This window comes from Rhinatrema bivittatum, chromosome 8 (assembly GCF_901001135.1).
Source record: "Rhinatrema bivittatum chromosome 8, aRhiBiv1.1, whole genome shotgun sequence".
NCBI lineage: Eukaryota > Metazoa > Chordata > Amphibia > Gymnophiona > Rhinatrematidae > Rhinatrema > Rhinatrema bivittatum.
In genome coordinates this window covers 199,495,371-199,517,944 of record NC_042622.1, presented here as the reverse complement: position 1 = coordinate 199,517,944, position 22,574 = coordinate 199,495,371, and the positions used below count along the sequence as shown (strand labels likewise).

Sequence of the window (22,574 nt, the reverse complement as noted above, 5' to 3'; positions counted from 1 at the left end):
ACTTTTTTATTAACACTTTTTTTTAATAACCAATTTTAAAGCAGGATCCATGCTAGAGATGGTGGGTGAGATGAAGAAATGTCATTTTGGCGCCCCCCCCCCCCCCCAATTCTTCTGTCTGGAGACACCACTGATTTTCTGTGACCTTAAGCATTAGTACAAGAAGGATTAAGGGGGGATGCTGGAGAGGCACACATGCATTGGCCCCCGGGCACCGGAGACCCTTGGTGCGCCACTGGGTGCGAGCCATATGGAGCCGCAAGTGGTGGCAAAGAGGAGTGGAGTTTGGCAGGCCGCAAGCAGTGCCCAACCTGCTTGCGACCCAGAAAACCCCAGTCAGCGGGCGTGATTGAGAATGAGGTAAGGGTCGGGGCCGAGACCGGGGGGGGGGGGGGCGCAAGGGAGAAGGCTCGCCTAGGGCGCCAAATCCCCTTGCACCGGCCCTGGGAGGGGGTGAAGATCCGGAGGGTAGAAGGTGACAGTTTTTAAAGTTTAGGTTGCTGGAAGGAGCTGGGCTTTTTTTTGGCAGGCCCGAGACAGAGACTGAATGAAGTGTGTGTATTGGGGGGGGGAGGGAGGCAGCATAATAATTGTTCACACAGGGCAGCAAAAAAGCTAGCACCAGCCCTGCTTAATATCCCACGATGTATCAATCTGGCCCCATGGCCTTATTGTTATGTTTTGTAGGGTTTGGGTGGACCCTTGGATACTGTGGCAGCTGACCACGCCCACGGGGGGAAGTCCCGTGAGGGGCCACAGGTCAGGCTCAGCTCCGGACACACAAACACAGATTATATCTTTTATTAGATAGTTTATGAAGCCACCAGAGGTGGCGGTAGTGAGTAGAAGGTGGAGCCCGGCTGGGCTAGTATTCCTCAGGGCGCTGGAACTGCGGCTTCTCCGGTAGCAGTGCTGTAGGAAGAAGAACTGAGAAAGTGAGTACACTGAGACATTCACAGAGTCCCCAGTATGGAGAAGCCTCAAGATAGGGAGAGCTGGCCCTAGAGGAGCGACTACCAGATCCCTGGGCACAGAGACTCGTTGGCAAGTACTCACGCAGCAGTTCTCCGTGGAAGATGGCACTGGCGCTGGAACGGAGGCAGGCCCTCGAGGAGCGAGTACCTGGTTCCAGGGAGACAGCTCTGAGGAGTGGATGGTAGTAGTACTCACAGATGGTGTCGGTAGCGAATTCTTCCAAGTAGAAGAGGAGATGGATGCAGGCAGTGGGTCAGGGAACATGGGCCCTCGAGGAACGAGTACCAGTTCCTGAAAGCGACCTGAAAGAAGCAGAGAGGCCCCCGAGGAGCAGGTACCTTGAAAACAGCAAAGAGTCCAAATAGAAGTTGGAGGCAGGGTAGCTGGGTACGGAGAGCAAATCCCATCCGTAAGAATCCCTCTTGCTAACTCAACGGCTAGCAATAAACAACAGGCTTAATATCTGGGCAGTGTGACGTCATCACAGGGGGTCGCCCCTGAGGAACGCGCCAATGAGGAAATAAGAATGAGGGCCGCACGGCGTGCGCACCCTAAGGTACCTGAAGAGCATGGCGGGAGGCAGCGCCCAAGCTGGTCCGGGGACACCGGAGAGGACGGCGGGCAGATGCCACGGCAGCCAGGTGTCCATGAAGAGCAGGAGGAGTCGCAGAAAAAGAAAGGTAGGCGGCGTGAAGCCGTCGGGCCGTGACGGTTGCGACACTTATTCATTCTCAGTTTAGTTCAGCTCGCTCTTCTGTTACTGCAGTATTATCTACCACCTGCCTCTTTTATTCCTATCTGTGTGTGGGGGGTAGAGGGGGGTATCCTGGCTGAAATGTCATATATCAATATACTTTTGTTGATGCTATTATATTGATTATTTCGATGATGTGGTGGCAAAAAGCAGCTGGTGGTGGAGCAGGATTCATATGTCCCGCACCCAAAATCATATTGAACACTATGGCAACATAAAGCACTGGCTTTTTTCTAGATCACCATGACCTAGAAAGACATGGGCTGGCAGCACAGCATACTCTTTAGAGCAGAGAGCTGATAATGTCAGACAGCCCTATAACAAAGCCACTGCATCACTCTGAGCAAGTCACCTAACCCTCCCTGTGCTGAAAACTGGATCACAAGCTGTTTGAGGCAGGGACACGATAAGCAGGTGATTCATCTTGTACAACTCTTTATATATCAATGTTGTATAAATAACAAATGCCATCACCGCCAATGAGCTGTCTTGATCTTAGTGAATGCACAGTGCATGGGGCACATCCTTACTCTCCCCTGGTACTCTGTTATCCGCCGAAAGCTTAGTATGATACGCACTGTACAATGTCAGGCACCTAACTTTACTAACAGAAGGTGCCTGGCTGCGTAGACATTTAAACAGGGGATGAAAATTCAACCGGTCCGGTATTAAAATAAATGTGCAAGAAAGGACAGTTTTGGGAATTTAGATATGAAGTGACCACAAGACAGTGAGCGAGCTGCACCCGCTCGGTGTCGCAGTGATTCAGAAGGATGCGCAGGAGGTTATATAATACCCTGTGACAGTTAGACAGTTCACCACTAAATCAGTAGCTTTAAAATTCCCGAAGGCCCGGGGCTGGCTGCATTCAGAAATCCGTCACCAGTTCTCGTGCAGACAGAATGAGATCTGCACTGTGCTGGATGCCCCCATCAAACCTCCAGGCCGTATAGCTTCCAAACAAGAGTGGACAGCTCCTTAGGTGTAAGAGGACATAGCTGAAAAGCTTTACCTCACCACAGCACTGCGCTGAGTAGGCTGCTGCTAATGGCAATCTCCTGTAGGCTGATGCGCCGGAGAAGCTGCAAATGATTTCTAAACCTGTGTGGATCAATACGTGAGAGAGACAGAGCACCTTTCAAGTCATGGATCACTGGAGAAAACGGTGGGATTAGGTCGCCTGTAGAAGGCCTTTGAGAGACTGGTGGGACAACGCCTCATTGAGAAAGCAGCCATTCATGATGACGGAATATGTAGCAGCAGGGCCGGTGCATCCCAGTAAGTAAACTAGGCGGTCGCCTAGGGCGACAGCCATTAGGGGGCAGCAAAATGCAGCAATGTGGGGCCGCGAGTGGAGCCCATCCCGCTCACGGCCGAGAGGAGTAGAGACTCGGCGAGCCGCGAGCGGCAGAGAGGGGAGGGAGGTGGGTGCAAGGCAGTAGATTTGCCTAGGGCACCTAATACCCTTGCACCGGCCCCTGTGCAGCCACTGACAGTGAACAAAGCTTATTAACTGACCATCTGGGAGCACAGGCCATATCCTTGAATGCAGGTGGTGAATGCATTCCTAGGCATGAAAGCCATCCTCGCTCTATTTTGTCCCGGGCCCAGGGCCGTACTCATAGGCGATAGGGGGAGGAGTCTGTCCTCCCCCCACCAACCGCATCTGCTCAAATCCTTCCACCAGAGTGCAGGTCCCCCCCCCCCCCCCCCCCCCCCCCCATCTCACCTCCTTGACTCTAAGTCCCAGAGCAGGCCCCCAAAGCAGCAGCAGCACTAACTAGAGAAATGTAGCACAGCAGCCTCCTGAAGCCCTTGCGTGTTTACAGGCCCTGCAGCACCCTGTCTACATCTCCAGCACAGGCTGCCTGTTACCATGGAAACCCAAATTGAGGGGGTGGGACGGCTGCAGGAGACGCTGTGCTGGATTTCTGCGGGTCCCGCACCACAGCGGCAGGCCAGGATTAGGGTCGCCAACTTTCAGCGATCAACTTTCCGAATACTTGGAGAGGCTGTTTAATATCTTCACTGATGGGGCGTTCTCACAGGTGACTTTTATTGCCTCTCTTCACCATTAGAAAAGCATAGAAAATAGAATATAACAGCAGACGAGGACCCCCCCCCCCCTCTAGTCTGCCCAGTTTACTTCCTGCTACTGTGCCACAGGACCCCCGGTTGATATTTGACTTCCCCTCATTTCTTTGCAATTAATGATCCCCCCTGTACTTGCCCTGTGCATCCTTGAACTGTTCTTGCTTTCGCCTGTGTCACCTCCGCTGGGAAGCTGTCCCAGGCGTCCACCACCCTCTCTGTGAAGAAATATTTCCTGACGCCACTCCTGAGATCTATCCCCTTCGGAGCCTCATGTCATGACCACCAGTTCTCAAGCTTCTTTACTCTGAAAAAAAAGGTTTCCTTTTACCAGGACCAGAGGCCCGAACTATTGTTTTGTAAAAAATTTTTTAGGCCTGAGATTTAATCGTGGCCTGAAGACTATGTAAGGGGCAGAACATAAATGCATCCAACACAAATGAACATCGAGTAGCTACCCAGGTGCACACCGTATTGTGCAGTCGCACGGGAGGATCGGATGCTGACCTGCGGCTGGAGGGCTAAAATCAGGACGTTTATGAACACTTTAGTCCTCTCTTTAAAAGCACAGTGGTCTCGGAGGTGGCACTGGGAAATCACAGAAGGGCCGGTTAGGCTTCTAACAGTAAGACTATACCTAAGCCACACTGTCCCTTTCTTAGGGTGTCTTGGTGGGCATGGTTTGACCAGAACTGAAACCTGTATACTCCTAGGAAAAGTACGTTAGTGTTCAAGTTCAAACAGTAGCTGTGAAATAGATCAGATTAAAAAAACAAAACAAAACACAGAACAAAACCATGGATAACAAAAAAAAGACTTTGGAAATTCAGAAAATCAAGAAGACAGGCAGCAGCACTTTGGAGAAAGAAAATGGAGCATTAGTCATCCAGAGGAGGCGGCGTTCCTAGCCCCGGGGAGGTAGGACGTGGCAGAGCGACACCTGCTGGCTGACCTTAGATTGCACTTGCACTGGGTCCCATAGGGAGCTGCTGTCCATGTCTCTTACCAGCAGACTTTACTGCAATGGCCAAGCTGGATAGGAGGTTGAAATGTTGACTCCTCCAACCCTCCCTGTCCTGAGTTTGCATAATAAAGGCTTAAGTGCAAGACAGGCAGGGACCATGACAGCTGGAAGCTCAGACGTGAACAGTAAAATACTATTGGGTCACAAAATAATTAAAAATTTTTGAAAAGATATATAAATGAAAAAAGTGTCTTTTCTTCTACAATCTCTTTTTGTGTGATGGGTCATTTCCCATCGCATTGTCATTCGTGAGAAAATCATTTCGTGCTTGGCAGGCCAGTGAATGACTGGCACCTGTTCTCTGGGCTACAGGGGATGACATCTGAAGAAGGGATGTAAGTGGTCTCCAGAGCTCAGGTGCAATAATATCTGTAGCTAAGTCTTGCATCATCCAATAAAAGGTCTCACAGAGGACGATACTGAAAGGCTTTGTGCGGGTAAATGTTCTGAGTTATCCGCACGAAACCCTGTGTATGCACAACTATTTGTGAATACAGAATTTATCCAGACATAAAGGGGTCGGAGCTAAGTTTAGTGAATGAATGCACGTACTGAGAGCTTTCCAGCTAAAGTTACTTGCACAAGTCTGGCTAGGAAAAAAAAAAGCCATCCTAACTTTTTATCTGCATATATTCAGTGGCAGCAGGCTCATCTGTGTAAGTCCTACTTGAATATTCGTGAGCAGCTACGCAAGTAACTTTATCCAAATACGTTTTCTGCTTGCCGGCTCTGTGAATATTGGACTTCACAGTGTACGAAGAATCTCTCTCCAGGACCAATACAACTACTAGAGTACTGCTCTCTGGTTAAAGAACAAACCCCAGTGTGTACATGCCCAGACTTGTGGAGGTCGCATCAGGTCTTTAGCCCTGAGAGTTTATTGCTAGAAAATGCACATCCAGAGGGGGGGACATTACTGCTGGTGCCCTGCCACATTAGTTTTGCAAGCATTGATGATTTTCTTGCCCGCTGGACACAAACCAGGTGAAAAAAAAAACAAGCTGACCATTCCATCTTGGGAAATATTATACTGTGCAACATGTGAAAGCATTCAACAAAACATCTCCCTGTATAAAAGGAGTCAATGATCCTCCTGTGTTACAGTGACCATCCCAAGTGGTATCTCTCCTTTCACATTGCCCAGCTCAATCACGTTCATCTGTCCCCTGTGACTGCAATGTAAATGCATCCTTCATACTGGATCCCCTAAAATGAAGATTTCCATTATGCCTGGGGCTGACTGTCAGTGCTAAACAAAATGGTGCAACTTGAAATGGTCATCTCAAGAGAAGAACTACTGCGTCAGCCGTGCTGAAATATTAACTTAACATTTTAGTCTTCTAGCAGAGGAAATGCTTTCATTCTGGGAAGAACCAGGAAGTCTGCTATTTCTAAAATCCATCAAGACAGGCGGACTCCTGAAGCAGGGCAGACAGGTTAGAATTTCAGTGTTAAGCCATTTATTTTATTGAAATAAGCTGGCTCTTTTGTATATATGATGAGTAGAGTGCCACATTTGAGGATCAGAGATACCAACCCCATTCTGAGGGCCATGCTCAGAAGACACGGCTTTAGTTAAGATGGTTTTTTAACATGTGCTTGGTTTTCTGTGGACTCTGTCTAAGTTTTTGGTGTTCAATAGGTAGCTTGTGTGACTCTGAGGTGCTGATCTGTTATACTTACTGTCCCTGCCACCCTGTTCCTGTTTGCCTTAGAGTTTTTAGAAGTCCAGGCCTTCCTCAGATAATCTGAACCTGGCTTTGGTTCTTCCCTAGCATGTCTTTGTTGAGTTTAGCCCATAGCCTTTTATTTGTCTTGTGTGTGTCCTGACTTGACTAGACTGTAAGCTCCCTGGAGCAGGGACTGTCTTTTTATGTGTTTCTGTACAGTGCTGCATATGATATAAATGAATAATAGAAGCAGGAGCCCTGTGGGGATAGGGAAATACCTATAGTGCCTGAATGTAATCCGCTTTGATGTACACTCTGAAGTGCCGAAAAGCGGAATATAAACATCTAAAATAAATAAGTAAATAAATAAATAAAGTAGTAGAAATATCTACCAAGCATTTCCCCCCCCCCCCCCCAGGCACAAAATGAGAGAAATCCCTTAGTACATTCGGCTCTATCAGAATAAGGCATGTGCTAAAATGCCATCAACTCCTGCTGGAAAAGAAAGGTGTCAAGGTCATAGGGGGTTTTTTGGGTTTTTTTAGATTTCCATTTGCCATTTATTGGCAGAATGCTTTGAAGTACCCAAAAGGCACAGACAGCCTGGAGCAGAGCGTTCCTATGGACTTGGCGCTAAATGGGCTGCCCATTTTAATAAGCACAGTAGCACAGCATCTGAGAACAGATACAAGTCCAACTGGCCCATCCTGTCTGCTCAGTTAAAAGAAATACACGTTTGCAGAGATTTCAATAGGAGGATACAAAAAGTGCTCACCGGAGCAGTGCTTTTGCAGGTAGAGGATCTCCAGGTGCAGGTCATGGAGCAGTTCCAGCTGTGTCTTCTTCAGGAAGGCAATGTTCCTCTGCACGCTCTGGATCTGTCGCTCCAGGGACAGAGTTTCCATGGCAACGCATTCAACGGCCCGCCCCTGAGGGGATTAAAATGGTTCAAGTTCAGAGTCAGCTGTACTTGTACATCCTAAGGCAAATTCTACCTGCCGGTTTTGAAAAATAAAATAAAACAGATTTGCAACTCACTGAGGCCACTGCTGCCTGACATACCCTGGGCATCAGCTGCTCAAAAAGAATTAAGATTATTTCCCATAATTTGACAGAGGTAGAGCCATGAAGTCATCATATGTGCCAAGATTTGGAAAAATGAGAGCAGCTGTAGTTCTTCTTAAATAAAAATAGGTGACATCACTCGCCATGCCCCGTGACCCTGCTACAAAGAAACCAGATGGGGGACCAGTTTCAGATGGGGGAACGGGTTTCGGCATTATGGCTCCTATTCATTAAAGATTAGCTGCCAGTCCCTGTCTAAGGTGGAAAAAGGTTTTGAGGAATCAGCCTCAACGTATTATTTGAGTATCATACACATATAGACCCACTCGATAGTCCTGTAGCTCGCTCTGAGCATCGCAGTAGGAGAGCAAGTAATATATAAATAGAGTATTTTGATGCACACTGTGACTGTAGTTTTAAAAACTTGACATTGCAGGAGTGCATTTTCAGTGCCTGCCTTAGCGGGACAAATTTTGGATGGCTTAAGTTAAACACATTTTCAGCCAAACCCAGGGAGTTAGCAATGAGCATAGGTGCCCGGGGGGCAGGGAGCTCCACCTCCCTCCAGCCCCCGGATTTTAATGGCTAATTCATTTTGTAATTCTTTCTATGATTTTGTTCTTCTACATCCCTTTTTCTTTTCTTTGTGGACAACTCAGACCAATGAGATTTTTTTGGCTGAAGAGGAGCATAAATCTAATTGGTGAAAAATCTGGGTGACTATATTTGGGCCTGCCGTTTGCAGTGCTTAGCCTTAGGAACCTAAGAGGGTCATTTATCAAAACGCGTTAGGGTGTTATCGTGCATGTTAGGGCCCTAATGCCTGTGAAAATGGCAAAACGGATGTGATAAATACTGCACTGTGAAATGCGTATGCAAATTTAAAATTAGAGGTCGAGTGGGAGGAGTAAATGGAAATGAGGGCTCGTTAACGTAACACACACTATCGCCAGAAATAACTACACCTTTTTTTCTGTGCATTAAGCCTGAAATAGCTGTGCGGTACTTCACAACTCCCAGTTTGGGGGGGAGAGAGAGAGGGAGTAAAAAAGTTAGAGAGAGAGAGAGCCTCTATGGAGACTCACTTGTATTTGAACTTTTTATACCACTGTAAGAGGGGGCACCATGAACCCAGGGTGAGGTTTATGGGGTGGGGTGGGTTCTTAGAGGCAATTTTACATGCACAATCTATCATACTTACAAACAGAACATTTACCACCAGTAAAGATTTAATGTGATTTGGAGTGATGAAAGGTAAAAGAAAAGTAGATTTGTACCATGTTCTCTCTACCTAGCTTGATGCTCTCTCTACCTAGCTGCAATCAAGGTAGGTAGTGAGTAAAGAGTGGACAAGGCAGGATCCCTCCTCTAGCTAAGGGCGAGTGCCACTGCGGGAGATGGGCGGGCCACATTTTCAGAGGGAGGCCAGGTCCTCCCTCACTGCTCAGGGTATCCAGTCCTGTGACTGTCAGGACCTGAATATGCAAGTGAATCCTAGATTAATGATATAGAATCACTCAAACAGAAGCAACACCTCTCGATAGTTAACTCACGCAAGCACAGTGTGAACACTATAAGAGAGGGAAATAGTAACTAAACTATTCACCCAACCATATATTAAACTAGACTGGAGACAATATCATAGGCGAAGTGCTCACAATCAGTTCTCGATCTGCTGTCTCTCGCCCTCAATGGGCCGCAGGCAGTAATCAACCTGTGAGCTCAAACGGATTTTAATCATTTATTGTCTCCTGTCTACCCAACCATCACTCCAAAAAAACATACTTTATTTAATCAAATAGTCTTTAAACCATGAAAGTGAAAAGTTATCCAAACTGCTCATATATTTCTCAAAAACTGTAAACTTACTACCGGTTAGTAACCCACTAATAATCAACAAGTATTCAGCCACATAAGTGGTCATTCAAATCAAAAAGGTATACTTCCATTGTCCACCCCGACATGGTCCATGTTTCGACTCACAAGGAGTCTTTTTCAAGGGGAATGAAGATGACAGATCACTGTGTCACCGGTATATTATTTTCATTCAGTTCCGGAATATTATTTTCATTCAGTTCCGGAACGCCAGAATCATTGAACTCAACTTCACAGCATGGCGATAAACGGAACTGAATGAAAATAATATACCGGTGACACAGTGATCTGTCATCTTCATTCCCCTTGAAAAAGACTCCTTGTGAGTCGAAACATGGACCATGTCGGGGTGGACAATGGAAGTATACCTTTTTGATTTGAATGACCACTTATGTGGCTGAATACTTTTTGATTATTAGTGGGTTACTAACCGGTAGTAAGTTTACAGTTTTTGAGAAATATATGAGCAGTTTGGATAACTTTGCACTTTCATGGTTTAAAGACTATTTGATTAAATAAAGTATGTTTTTTTGGAGTGATGGTTGGGTAGACAGGAGACAATAAATGATTAAAATCCGTTTGAGCTCACAGGCTGATTACTGCCTGCGGCCCATTGAGGGCGAGAGACAGCAGATCGAGAACTGATTGTGAGCACTTCGCCTATGATATTGTCTCCAGTCTAGTTTAATATATGGTTGGGTGAATAGTTTAGTTACTATTTCCCTCTCTTATAGTGTTCACACTGTGCTTGCGTGAGTGAATCCTAGATTACATTACAATAGTGGTGTGAATGGGAAGGTAGAGGGGTTTAGGGTTCATGTGTTAGAATGGTAAGAACGTGACAGAAAGATATTAACTTATGGCTGGTAGAGAGATTAAATAAATTTTTTTTAAAAAAGCCCTTTAGGTTTGATCATTTTAACTTTTATTGTCTTATGTTCCTGGATTGTTCTGAATGTTCCTTTTAGTTTCCTGTTCCTAAGATCATTGATGCAGCGGTCTGGTCCCGAAACATGTACCCCTGCAGAAGTATTGCCTTGTTCTTCTGTGTAATGTGATGTTTTTAGCCTCAGTTGAATGTAAGGAGAAAATTATCCGAATGTCCTGATGCGTGTGTATGTGTGTGTCTCCCTTATAACTTTTGAACAGCTGGGCCTACCTCAACCAAACTTGGCATGGAGCTAGGTCATTGAGGGGACATTAGACTAGTTCAGTCTTCATACTTGGAGAATGCTTTTGGGGGGCCTGTTAGGGGAACAAAGTTGGGAATTTTGCCATAAGAGATGCATTGGGACTAGAGTCAAAGTTAGAATGTTGCTCCTGCTTCTGATTTTGGGATGAATTTTCCAGCAAATTTCATCTTTAAAATGTTGTGTCTGCTGGCTAAAGTGATGTGTCAACAAACACTCTGCTGGTCATAGTATTACCAGATCAGCTCATATGTGCCACTCCTGGATCTCAATGAAGTAAGACACATTTAGAACAAGGGTACAAACCTATATCAGGGTTATTTGTAATCTGAGACTCTCTCTTCTCCAGAACCATAGCAATAATTTATTATTAGTATGCAGACTTAGGGCTAGATGTATCAGGAAGTTTTTCCATAGATACAAAATGAGGAAAACCCTATAGAAGGAACATCTGGCTCTTAATGGAATCTGAAGAAAGGACAAGGGTTCTTGAAAGCTGAATAAAAGACATTGATTTATTTATGGCAATGTTTTACTTCTCCTACCAAAAAAAATGCCCAGAACAGGTTACAATATAACATTCAAAATAAGGTGCATACAATGATAAAACACACATTAATAATAAAACAAAAGCATTTCCCTTCATAGAGTACTGGCCATCCTACAGCCCCTCCATTTACTCTCCGTTACACTTCAACCTCAGGGAATACATGTGTTTTTAAGTCCTGCCAAAATTGCCTTAAATTTCTACTTGGCATAAGCAACCTACTGCGATTCCACACAGACTTACGAAGGGTTTACACAGTAATGGTGGGTCCAGTTTAACTCAATCCATTTTAGATGGAGGAGATTTTCTCGCTTAAACCTCAGCAGCACGATGATATCACAGAATAGTATCAGTAAAAGCTACCTGTTCCCTCAGATGAAAGATAAACTTGACAAAATGATCTCTGGAGCCTCAATGGAGGCTTATAATTTAATCACTTGCAAATAGAGATGCACTAGTATTTTAAAAAGACATGAAAACATTAACATTGTTTGTTATGCCATTTTGCGTTGTTTCCCTTCCAAGCAGCACAAAAAATGACAGGAAAATTTTGCTGTTCATGTTGTTTGAGCATGTACCTTTAAGACAAGTAGAAGAAGCAACATTCTATCCAGCCTCAGTTTTAATCCCAATGTATGGCAAAATGTGCGACACTGCCTCCCTTTTGTACCCCTCTTTGACAGCACTCCACAAGTTTGAAAACCATAATAGTCTATTGACCTCCAATGACCTAGCTCCACACCAAAGGCCTGATTATTCAAGGCATTTTCCCATAGACACATAATGGAAGAAAAGCCATAGTGAATCAGGCAGCAAGTTAGGTTGAACTAGGTTCAGCCATGTTATAAATGTGGAATATCCACACACACAAAGACAGAAACTGCAACACAAAATTTCAGTATAATCTGTGAGCCTCTCTTTGCATCCTATTGAGGATAAAAATAGCATGCATTGTAAAAATTAATGTATGTTGTAAAAAACTGTGCAATATTTATTTATTTATTTATTTGATGGGTTTTTATATACTGTAGTTTGGAGCAAGCCTTCACCACGGTTTACTGAGAAAACAACAGGATACATTGAACTGAGCAAATTAACTAATTACATTATAACGAGAATAACAGATCAAATTAACTGATTACATTATAACGGGTAATAACAAGGAAATAAACAGAGCAATAAACAGAGTTTTAAAGAGAGCATATTAAGTGATAGCATTATGGTAATAAATTAAGGTGGGGAGATGTGGGGGGAAAACAACTGGTTATGGGATTAATACTGTTTGTGTCGGGCATGGAAAACTGTGTACATAGTATCAAGAAAATTGGGGAGTGCGGTGGACTTTATATTGCGTAGGGGGAGTGTATACCAGGCACGTGCATGTGCCTCTCCTCTTCTTTTGAAGGGTCTGCAGCAGGAAAGAGCCCACGGCCCTTGTTGATGACATCACTCCAGCAGCCCTATAAAAGGGCTCTCTCTTCAGTCAAACAGGGCCTTCACAAGGAGTTGCTTACTTCGGGAGTTCCTGATTCAGCTCTTCACTCCTGAAGTTCCTCTGTTCCAGCTCACCTCCTCAAGGTCTTCATGTTCTTCGTCGGAGCTCCATCTCATCATCATGTTCCATGTTCCTGGTCTCTCGTAAGTTCCTGTGTCCATGTTTTCAATCCTGACTTCAAGTCCTCTCAACAGACTCCACGTCTGCCCTCTGGACCTCAAGTCTTCATTCATGTCTTCAAGTCTTTAGTTCAGGCTCCCAGTCTTCATGCTAGCCTTTGTGCCTATATGCCTGAGTCCAAGTCCACTCTCCGGACCCCATGGCTTCATTTGTACCTCAAGTCAAGTGGAGACTTCTTGTCTTCATGTCTCCACTTCTGAGTCCATGTCTTCACTCCTGATTTCATTCTTCACTTCAGACTCCTCGTCCACTCTCTGGACTCCATGCCCATTTTCCAGACTCCAAGTTATCACTCTGAACTCCACATCTACATTCTGGACTCCAAGTCTTTGCTTGGGACTCTCAGTCTCCAATGCTTCACTCTAGTCTTCTTGCTTGAGTCTAGTCCTCATTCTGGAATTCTCATCCATGCTCCAGACCCCTAGTCTGCATTCTGGACTCCAAGTCGTCACTCTGGACTACAGGTCTCCAACGTTTCACTAAAGTCTTCCTGTCTGAGCCTGTCTTCACGTCACATCTGCTCCTCGGACTTCAGGTCTTCTCCTCCCCTCCAGGTCTTGCTCCAGACTCTAAGTCATTGCACCGAATCTAAGCCTTGTTCCGAAGTCCAGTTCCACGTTCCACGTCTTCCGTGCTACATTCTAAGTTCCTCTTCACTGTCCTCTGTTGTCCTCCTTGTGGTAATGCCGACCTGGTATTCCGGGTTCCAAGGTATGGCTACAGGTTTCCGGTTCCAAGCCCTGGACTCGGGGACCTGTCCTGCCAGTGATCCTCCTGGTTCTTGTGTCAGCATGCCTAACCCTGGCCATGACCAGCCCATGGGTTGTGTAGGGCACGCAGTGGTGCCGGCCCCTACCAGTCTTCAGTTCTGCGCCTGTCGGTGTGGTCCACAGCCAGCCCACAGGCTGTGCAGGATGTGCTATGGTGCAGAGTTTTCCTGAAGCTTCCTTTAGTGCCATCGTCTACTTCCAAGACTTCAGAGCCTCTGTCCTGTCCACATCTTCAAAGTCATCTTTGTCCTCATCTCCGTCGGTCCTGACATGCAAGCCGATCCCAAGCGGAGAGTCCAAAAGGGATTTCGGGGTGACTGGAAGGCTACCCCTGGGACTAGCATTGCGTTGCCGGGTCTCACTCCCGTGTGTTCAGGCTCACTAAGGCTTCTACAAGAGTACACGCTCTTTGTAGCCCCAGGAGGGGCTTTAATACAAGTTCCTGTCATCCAGGATTACAAGCTTCCAGTTCAGCCAGCCCGTGCCTGGATGCACTCACCTACTAGCGGTGTGGACTGTGGCCAGCCCTGAGGTTGTGCAGGTTGCGCCGTGGCCCAGTGCACACCTGTTCCGTGCACTGTCCACCACAGACTGCGAGGACTCCCCTCTCCTTAGTGTGTGAGGGCCCGCAGTCCCCAACATGGTCTGACCCAGCATGGCACTTCTTATTTTCTTAATCCCAACCTGTATCGAAAATCATTACAGCACTGCATTTCCTACAGATGTTACCCAGCTATCAGTATTCCACTCAGGGCCTAGAGATGATGGGAATATAAAAACTATATTAACTCAATCTATTAGGAAGGTTTCAAAGCTTCTGCCAATAAGTAAGTACAAAGGTCCCACTGCATCATTCTGCCATTTAACCACTATTTAGTGTTCTCATTGACTTGGATCTTATTTTTTTGTCCATAAAAAAAAAAATCTAAATGAAGCGAGAAGCTTCCCATTCTCCTCATTGTTCATGCTATGTCTTTTGGCTCGATTTCAGGTCAATCTCTTGTCATCTGGTGACACTATTGCTCTTCTAACAAAACACAGTTAAAGATTGCATCTGCACCTGTCAGAGACAGGATGCTAGATTCGATGGACCAGTCATCTGACCCAGTGCGGCACTTTTTATGTTATGTTCTTATTCCAGTGCATTCTATCCCATTTTGAGTTTTTCTTATTGTACTCCATTTTTGGCAAGTCTTGTTCAGAAAGGCAAATTATAAATATAATAAATGCATAAAATGAACCTCCCCACAGTGACTTGATACTCATCAAAATATATTTTACGCTATTAGACTTTCAAAGTTACAGTAAATAAATGTTTATCATATTATAACACCTGCTGTGTCACATTAAAATATCTAACCTTCATTTTCACCTTTCCCTTTCCCCTTCCCCTGCCCTGTCCCCTTCCTCAAGTACAATAGATGATTTAATCTGGTGTTTATTATGTAACTAAGAGTATTTCAGGTAACAAAGTCTCAGGAACAAACTGTTTAACAACCAACTATTAGTATTTAATAACTCAGGCCTCATATTTAAAATGTCTTCTTCATTCTCTTCTGATGGGAAAAATATTTTCATAGTCAAGATTTCTGATATATATGAGTGACAGTATCCTTAAGTTAATCAATAAAATGGAATTTATGAAATCAATCTGGTTTGATGAAAACTTCTCATCTTCCAAGGACTGTAGCACTATAATAGAACATTAAGGGGGTCATTTTCAACCAGGGGAGGGAGTGGCGGGAGGCTGGTTAGTGCAGAGAAAAGTAGGCGTAAAACAGATTCAGCTGTACGTTTCCCCACACTTACAGTAGGCATTCTGGGGAGGTGGAGTTAGCGGCAGGGAAGGCAATTACGGGAGTCTATAGGAAAGTCCCTCAGACCACCTTAAGGGACTGAGCACAGCTGTCTCACCCAGTCTTCCTTAAGATACAGACCTGCAAGGAATGCTGGGTGAAGGGAGGAGCCCCTTACCAGTATACAAGATCTCAGGGAGTAGAAGGGTTAAAGAGGACGTGAGGAGCAAGAACCCATTCTATGCAAAGACCTGATATGTGTAAAGTCTATGTTCTACCTGAACTTAGGGGGAGCTGCATTTGTTTTGTTTGACTTTTCTTTCACTGAAAATAAATTGGACATAAAGGAAACAGCCAGAGTCTACCTCCTTATTCCTTCTGGCTGTTTCCCAAGCCGCTATCGCCAAGTTACAACATATGGTGGTAGTAGTGGGATATCTTGCCTAAGTGGGAAGCATAGGCAAGAGCCTCCAGTCACAGCAGCAGCAAAAAAAAAAATAAATCTGCAGAGTTTCTTCTTTTTCCTGGGGCCTCCCAGTTCCACTCACATAGCATTGCACAACAAGCCAAAGGGGCTAGTCCCACCTGTATAGTCAGTGAATAAGGACTAGACATGTCAGCAGGTTATTTTGTTTTTTCCTCCTTTCCTTTCCCTGGAGAGGTATGTAGTTTGGAGGCAGCTCTATAAGCAGGGAAGATAGAGCAGGTGATCAAGGTCCAAGCCTTCTACATGTGGGAACACCTTCCTGGAATCCCAGCATACCTTTTGAATCTTCAGAGCAACAATCTGGATCCTCAGGGGTGGGGCCACACACTAAGTTATTAGTACTCTGAGCCTGGCTTCCTCAGAACCATTGTGATGCTCTACACAGAGCACACCAGCCCTGAACTGAGAAGACCCTGGTTCAAAGCTACTTCTGGCACTTTTTTGCCCAACAGCATTTAAGACACAATTCTGCCTCCCTGGAACGCCTCTCCTCAGTGTGTGTAAAAGTGAGCATGAAACCGGGTTACCTGTGTACTTTTATGGGCACTGGTCCCTGACTGATTTTAAAAATGCTACTTATCTGAGTTGATTTTAAAGCCCCTATGCACACCCAAGCTGGGGGATATGCACGTCACTTGGCACGGCGCTTGCTGCATGGATTTTAAAACCCGCGCCAGTACGCATATAAAACCATTTTTCCCACAGGGTGGGACCTGCACCATGAAGTTTGCACATAAGTATTTACACGCTCAAGCATGCGCTGGGGTCCCCTACTGCATAACTCTACTTCTGCTATGGACGGTGTGTAAGTCGTGTAACCAAAAAACTAGGCTAGTCAGTGGGGTTTTAAGGCTCACAGCTATTAGAGTAAAAGGGGGGCAAGTTAGCTAGGGGGTTTAGGAAGTCCTCTCCTTTACTGGGCTGAACTGGGAACAAACTGGGGAAACAGGTAACTGCGTCGGTGCACATGGCTACTAAAATTCCCCCCACTTACATGCTTGAGTCACCATATGTATGCAGATGTGCTCGTCGATATAAAATGCGCACGTATACGCGCATATATGTGCATATGTTATAAAATCGCAGTGTCCATGGGCGCCTGTGCACGGGTCTTAAATTTTACTTCTATATGCATATTAGTCACTTTGAAAATCAGACCCATTAAGTTTTGCCTCCCATTAATGTTAGTTTCCCCACAAAAATCAATTGTTCAAAAGTCTAATTTGGACCTTGTGTGTCACCGTGCAGCTAGTATTTTAATAACAGGGTAGTACTGTATAGTTCGGTGCCTATGCAATTAACATCATGTTATTAAAAATTAGCATGTGCTTGCTAAAAATCTAATCAGCCTGTTTTAAAACCCATTTAACGAGTGATGGAAAAAGATTTGCATGCTTGCACACAAATCAATATTTAAAAAGGTACGACCATGCTATAATCATGTGCAGTAACGCAACAATGCATTGGCTAAATAGTGTGAGCTTGTTACTTACTGAAGGCAAGCTAAACAGCGCAAGCTGACTAAAATGAGCACACTCAGTTCTCTTTTCCTCTTGGCTTCCCAGGGGTATACAACTAAGCTCGGTACTTGCCAGCTTTTTTGTCAGTGCACAGGGAAGGAGTGAGATCAAAAAAGATCAGCCAATCCTGTGTCAACACTACAGAATGGTCATAGAAGGGGGAGTGGTCAAATTCCAGTGCCCTTCAGAGTCAGGGTGGCCAGACTCCTCCTGGAATCTCTCTCTGCATGCTTCCTTCTGTCCTCAGTCATGTCCTCTGGAGATTTTTACTGACAATTCAGATAGAAGTTTCTAAACAAACATTCATGTCAGTTTTATGCCCTCCTGGAACCCTCTGCTCTCCTTTGACTCTCTCTCCTGGTGGGTAGTAGGTCTCTCACTCCTTTCCTCTGCACTGACAAGCAATCGTCAAGTACCAGGTTTAGTTGTATACCACCTGGAAGCTAACAGGAGGAGCCAAGAGAATAAGAGAACCGAGCATGCTCAGTTTAGCTTGCTCACGCTATTAGCATGCTTCTTTTACATGAGATGGTCAGATTAGTAAGAACCCCATAAATATCCAATTCCACAAGTTAATTCTTAATAGAATAATAATCTAACGTGTGCACCAATGTAGTTCATATTGTGAGGACCTTCATTTTTAGGGTAATATCATCGCCCTAAACGCCAGGTGTTCATTTTGCGAGCTCTCACAAAATAGCGTACAGAGTAAACATACCATACTATTTAGGGGGAGCTTGTAAACCCTTCATTTGTATATGATACATTTTTTATTTACATGCCTGGGCAAGCAAATGTTTGTGAACCCACGCAAACATTTCTTAGGACCACTTTAATATGCTCATTAACAGGTTAATTTTAAAAGGAGCGCATTTGCACCCATTGGGCACACAAGCAAAGACACGCTTAATTTTCTATCGTGCGTGCAAGTACAAGGGTTTTATTTAAAGTATCCATTCCGCGCGTACGTGTGCAACCTTTACGTGCACAAGTGACGAGAGAGCGAGAGAGAGAACGTGACACTCTGTGTATCTCCCAACGTAAGAGGGGCACTTTCATCTCAGGATGGGATTTGGGGGGAGGGGGAGGGGGCGATAACTGGGGAGAAGTTGGCAGTGAGATATATTGCACCTGTATCTGCATGAATCATTGATCTGAGATAGCTGGGAAACGGCTTCCACTGGGGTGGAGCACGTACCCCACATGACAGAGCGAGTGAAATTTTGATTGTGAAGAACACTGCTCTCTGTCTTCCCTTTGGAAAGCAATGGTCTCATCGTAAAATTCCCCTTATAGTGGTTATGTGGAGGACATTGCGTAAGCCTCGGTGAAAATGTATTCGGAAAGGAGGACATTGTAAAATCCTTCACAAAAAATATGTCCAGAAAGCTGGAGGATGTTGTAAATTCATTTACAAAAAAAATATGTCCAGATAACCGTTAGGTCTAATTAGCAGCATTTTAGATGTGTTATGTGAAAGTTATTGACTAGATTTTTAAAAAATACGCGCGATTTTATAACATGTGCGTGCTGGTGCGCACATGTTATAAAATCGGGGGCAGTGCGTGCAAAGGGGTGTGTGTGTCAATTTTGGCAACATTTGCGCGGCAATGCAATTGGGCCTTCCCCAGTTCCCTCCCACTCCATTCCAATTTAGGAGCGAACTGGGAGGGAACTTTCCTACCCCCTACCCTAACCTCCCTTCCCCTTCTCCTCTGCTCCCCACCCTCTAAAACCCATTTTTTAATTTTTCTACCTTTTATTTTGCAAGTTAATTCAGGGCCCGACCTGAAGTAACTTGTGTGCACCGGCAGAGCGAGGAATGGCACTGTCCCAGGCCACCCACCCCCCGGACCACTCCCTTTTGAGGCCCCAGCACTTACACACGTCCTGGGGTTTACGCACGTGGCTGAGCCAGTTTGAAAATTGGCCCAGCGCGCGTAAGGCCCAGCCATGCCCGTAAACCCCGGGAATTACGCGCACCAGGGTTTTAAAATCTGGCTGTCTATGAATAGCTAGGTAAATGTGAATTATCCTGATACAGCTATGCGAAATATGTTGACTACTGAAATCATTCTTGAAATAGTTTATTAAGAGAGATCATTTAAAGGATCCTAAGTTATCTAATTCAGTGTCTTCATAATTGTTGAAAAAGTACTCAGCTATTGAACTTTCTTGGTATATCAGTGTGTGTCTCATTTTTGTTATAATAAACATTGACAGTGCCACATCTTTTCAGTATCCAGCCAGCTTAATAAAAAATTGTGTGAGGTGTTTCTATATTACTTATATTTCCAGATATTTTATCACCCCCTTGGTCTTCATTTGATATTTCAGAGGAGAGGTCAGACACTGGAGGCCAGGTGGAAGCAATGCTGGGCGGTCAAGTCCCACCCAACGTTTGCCCTCTGCCCGCCCACCATCACCGCCGAAGACCCAAAATCCTGGCAGCAACGCCGAAGGGTGTGTACCCTTGGCACGCGAATGAAGGAGCTTGACAAAGGAGCTTGCCCCTTTGTGCGCCCCTTCATTCGCACCTGAAATGCTTGCCTGAACCTTCCTCTACATCAACGAGCATACAGTGCTAGCCTGCACCTCTCTTCAGAAATGCTAGCCTGCAGCTTCATCTACCGCAACGAGTCTGCAGTACTTTGACAGTAATCAATCCAACCATGGAGCAAATAAGCTTCATCGAATCCTTACTAGGACAAGGCATTTATGGCGAATTAAGCAAGCAAACACAAAAACAAAACAAAAAAAGGAATACAAGACAGACCCTCCCCTCGATGAGTAATAATTCACATTTAACCCCATCCTGCCTAATGTTTACACACTTATTATTGAATGCTGAATCACTTACAAAAAAACATCCCACTAATAAATGATCTGATAGAAAATCTAAATCCTACTATCTTCTGTAATATCTGAAACCTGGCTAAATGACAAAAGACAATGTTCTTATAAATCAAATGGATCATCCCAACTATGGTATCTTTCACTTCTCCATACCTAAACGTAAAGGTAGAGGTCTTCTAATAATCAGTAAAAAAAGAACTTAATCTTAAACCATACAAAATACAGATTAACCCGCCCTGCGAGGTGGCAATACTAAAATCATCACAACTAAACATAGGAATGGTCTATTGCCCCCTGGAATACTTCAAAAAGACTCCTCACCTGTAATTGAATTATTCACTAAAGCATTTCCATTACCAGACTCTACAATAATAGTAGGAGACTTTAACCTACATGTAGATAGAACTCCAAGAACAACAGCATATGAAACCTTCTTAGATGCTATGGAAGAAATGGGATAGTCACAATTTGTAACCAACCCCACCCATAAAGCAGGACACATCCTGCCTAATCAATACTTCTCACAATATATTGCTCTGGTCTGATTGCCAACTAATAAAATCTGAAATAGCCCTCCTTAACACAAAGTCAACAAAGTTAAATAATAATCATCAAACTTTCACCTTCAGAAAAAAGATAAAACCACATACCCTTGAAGAAACAATGAAAAATAAGCTAATTGAATTAAATCAAGCTGTTCTGCTTTCAACACCTGGGATAAAATCTTCAATGATATTGCTGATAACCTAAGCCCATTACTGAATACCTCTGAACAAAGGAAACCATGGAACCAAAGAAAAGCTAAGACAAATTAAACAGATTATGAGAAGATCTGAGAAACAATGACGCCCGTCTGCAGAATCACTAGGAAAATACATATCCCTGCTAGCAAAATACCGCGAACACATCAGTAAAGCAAAAAAAGACTACTATTCAAAACAAATTCACAGGGTAATATTCAATTCCAAACTACTCTTTGAAGCCAACACTTTATTTTTATTTATTTTATTTAAAAAACTTTTGTATACCGCCTTTACAAATAGATCTAAGCGGTTTACAATGTATAATGTACATAATATTACAATGATAACGTATATAAAAAAGCTAAGGAACATATGTCAAGGTATAAGACAGATATTAACAACATATATTCATTAAAAGAAAAATAAGTAAAATAAGTGAAACAGGAAAATAAAATAAAATAAAACATCAGCTTATACTTTTGTGTCAAAGGCGACAGAGTACAGATGAGTTTTCAATTTTTTCTTAAATTCTTTAGAATTAGTTAATAGTCTAAGAGCTGCTGGAAAGGAGCTCCATAAGAAAGGACCAGCCCCTGAGAATGCGCGCTTCCTTGTCATTTCTAATCTGCCGATTTTTATCATTGGGACACTAGCGCGTCCCTAGCACCTCCTTATTGACAAAAGCGGCGGCTGTCAGTGTGTTTGACAGCCAACACTTAATGTTACCGGCTTCGGTTGTCGAACCTGCTGACAGCCATGGGTTTGGAAAATGGACACCGGCAAAACTGAGTGTCCATCTGCCAACCCGCGGACCGTGGGCAGATTTTACATTTTTTTTTTTAGAATTTTAAATTTTTTTTATTTTTGGGGCCTCCGACTTAATATCGCTATGATATTAAGTCGGAGGGTGTACAGAAAAGCAGTTTTTTCTGCTTTTCTGTTCACTTTCCCATTGCCAGCCGAAATTATCTCCTGCCTTTGGCAGGCGTTAATCTCTGATAGTAAAATGTGCACATTTTACTTTCTGTATCTAGCGGGACTTGTTGCGGTTTTGGCCGCGAGCACCGCTGCCAGGCCCTTACCACTGGGCTCCCGGACCTGCTCCCGCTTCCAGAGGCCTGGTTTGCGGCCTGGTTGGCGGCGTCCCCGCTGGGGCTGCGTCGCTGTGAGGTCTCCCATGGACGCTCAGCTCCTAGGCGCGAGCTCGCCACTTGGGTGCTTTTCTAGGCCGTTTCCCGCCAGTGGTGACTCCGCCCAACTCCTAACGTCAGACGCCGCGGCCTTGATAAGCCGGCCGCGGTCATCCAGTCTTTGCCTTGCAATGGGTTTGCCTCCAGGTTTCCTGTTGCACTGTGCCCCGGAGTGACTCGCTTTGCTTCGTCGCTCCAGTCTTGCTACAGTTCCTGCCTGGTTCCAGTACCCGAGGCTTGCTACAGTACCTGCTTGGTTCCTGCTTGCCTGCTACAGTACCTGCTTGGTTCCTGCCTGTCTGCTACAGTACCTGCCTGGTTCCAGTACCCGAATCCTGCTACAGTT

At 44.8% G+C, this 22,574-nt stretch overlaps 1 protein-coding gene across 1 annotated transcript in view; it reads right to left on the bottom strand.

Moving 5' to 3' along the window:
• CCDC92B (coiled-coil domain containing 92B) overlaps positions 1 to 22,574 on the bottom strand; it is a 72,179-nt gene that overhangs the window by 29,425 nt on the left and 20,180 nt on the right. The window contains exon 2 of the mRNA XM_029613968.1: positions 7,290 to 7,443. Within this exon, the coding sequence (XP_029469828.1) occupies positions 7,290 to 7,419 (130 nt within the window). The 5' untranslated portion in view covers positions 7,420 to 7,443. The remainder of the gene's footprint in view (positions 1 to 7,289; positions 7,444 to 22,574) is intronic.